This window comes from Penaeus monodon, chromosome 22 (genome assembly GCF_015228065.2).
Source record: "Penaeus monodon isolate SGIC_2016 chromosome 22, NSTDA_Pmon_1, whole genome shotgun sequence".
Taxonomy (NCBI): domain Eukaryota; kingdom Metazoa; phylum Arthropoda; class Malacostraca; order Decapoda; family Penaeidae; genus Penaeus; species Penaeus monodon.
The window spans coordinates 7,047,803-7,049,059 of NC_051407.1; the positions used below are offsets into that span (position 1 = coordinate 7,047,803).

The 1,257-nt window shown below is 48.1% G+C and overlaps 1 protein-coding gene across 1 annotated transcript in view; it reads left to right on the forward strand.

The window, feature by feature from the left end:
* Positions 1 to 982, forward strand: part of LOC119587244 (ATP-dependent RNA helicase A-like) — a 2,339-nt gene extending 1,357 nt beyond the window's left edge. The window contains exon 2 of the mRNA XM_037935998.1: positions 11 to 982. Coding sequence (XP_037791926.1) covers positions 11 to 835 — 825 coding nt within the window. The 3' untranslated portion in view covers positions 836 to 982. The remainder of the gene's footprint in view (positions 1 to 10) is intronic.
* The last annotated feature ends 275 nt before the right edge of the window (positions 983 to 1,257 follow it).

Below are 1,257 nucleotides of genomic sequence, written 5' to 3' on the forward strand. Positions count from 1 at the left end.
TTCTTCACAGGTTTTCATTTGGGCAACAGTGGTGGCTGTGTCAGCACGACCCCAGGGCTACAGTCTACCAACGCCCTCTGGCCCGTCCTTTGGCCCGTCCGTTGGGCCGTCTGTTGGCCCGTCCGTTGGGCCGTCTATTGGCCCGTCCTCAGGCGGATGCAGTCCTGGCCAAGTGCGACATGTGGACGGAAGATGCGTGACTCCGCGAGAAAACAGAAGAGTGTTCTTGTACGAAGTTCCTTCAAACGTGGTGTTCAACGGCGCTCCAGTTAACATCCCCGAGCCAACAGTAGAGACCAACATCGTACTCATCCGAACGCCCGAGGGATTACTGGGACCCGAACCTGTTGTTGTGCCTCCTCCAAGACAGCAGCACGTGGTGTACGTGCTCAACAAGCAGTCTGAACACGACCAGAGGGTGATCGAGGTCACAGCGCCACCGCCATCCGAGCCTGAGATTTACTTCGTCAACTATGCTGAAGGCGAGAACCCAACTCTTCCTAGCGGAGTGGATCTACAGAGCGCTCTGGGTGCAGCTACACAAGGTGGCGGTCAGGTGATCGGCGACAGCGGCTCTGGTGTCGGCGGAGGCGGAGGCGGTGGTATTAGTGGCGGTATCGGAGGTGGCAGTGGCGGAAGTATCAGTGTGGGAGGAGGCGGAGGATTCGGAGGAAGCAGTGGCTTCAGCAGCTTCGGAGGAAGCAGTGGATTCGGAGGCAGTGTTAGTTTTGGATCCGGAAGTGGATTCGGTGGATTTGGAGGTGGTTCTGGAGGCGGCATCAGTGGAAGTTACACTCCACCAACCCAGCCCTCAAACCTGTACACTTCACCATGAAATCTATATGAGAAGTACCAGCTTAACTTCAAACTTAATCAAACTGATGTGATATAGTTATGCAAATATAATTTTTATGCACTATTCATCTAAACTCATCTAACTTATTCGTACAAAATTGCTGGTATAATAAAATATAAAAAGTAATGTCTCGAAGTTTATATGTCCAACCTGTATAAGTTCTCAATGTTCTTCGGTGATTCCTCTATACGTTAACATTTTTACATTTAATTACCAATAGATTTGATACCCAGGTTTCAGGTGGTGATGATCACCTTTTGAATATACGAAAGTAAAAGCAAAGTAAAATTTGCTTTATTCACATGACTATTCACACCAGTGCCTTCTATAATAAATTTGTTTTACAGTTTTTAAATCTCTCCTCGGAATATAAAAGTCCTATCGTTTGCATACAAATTAAA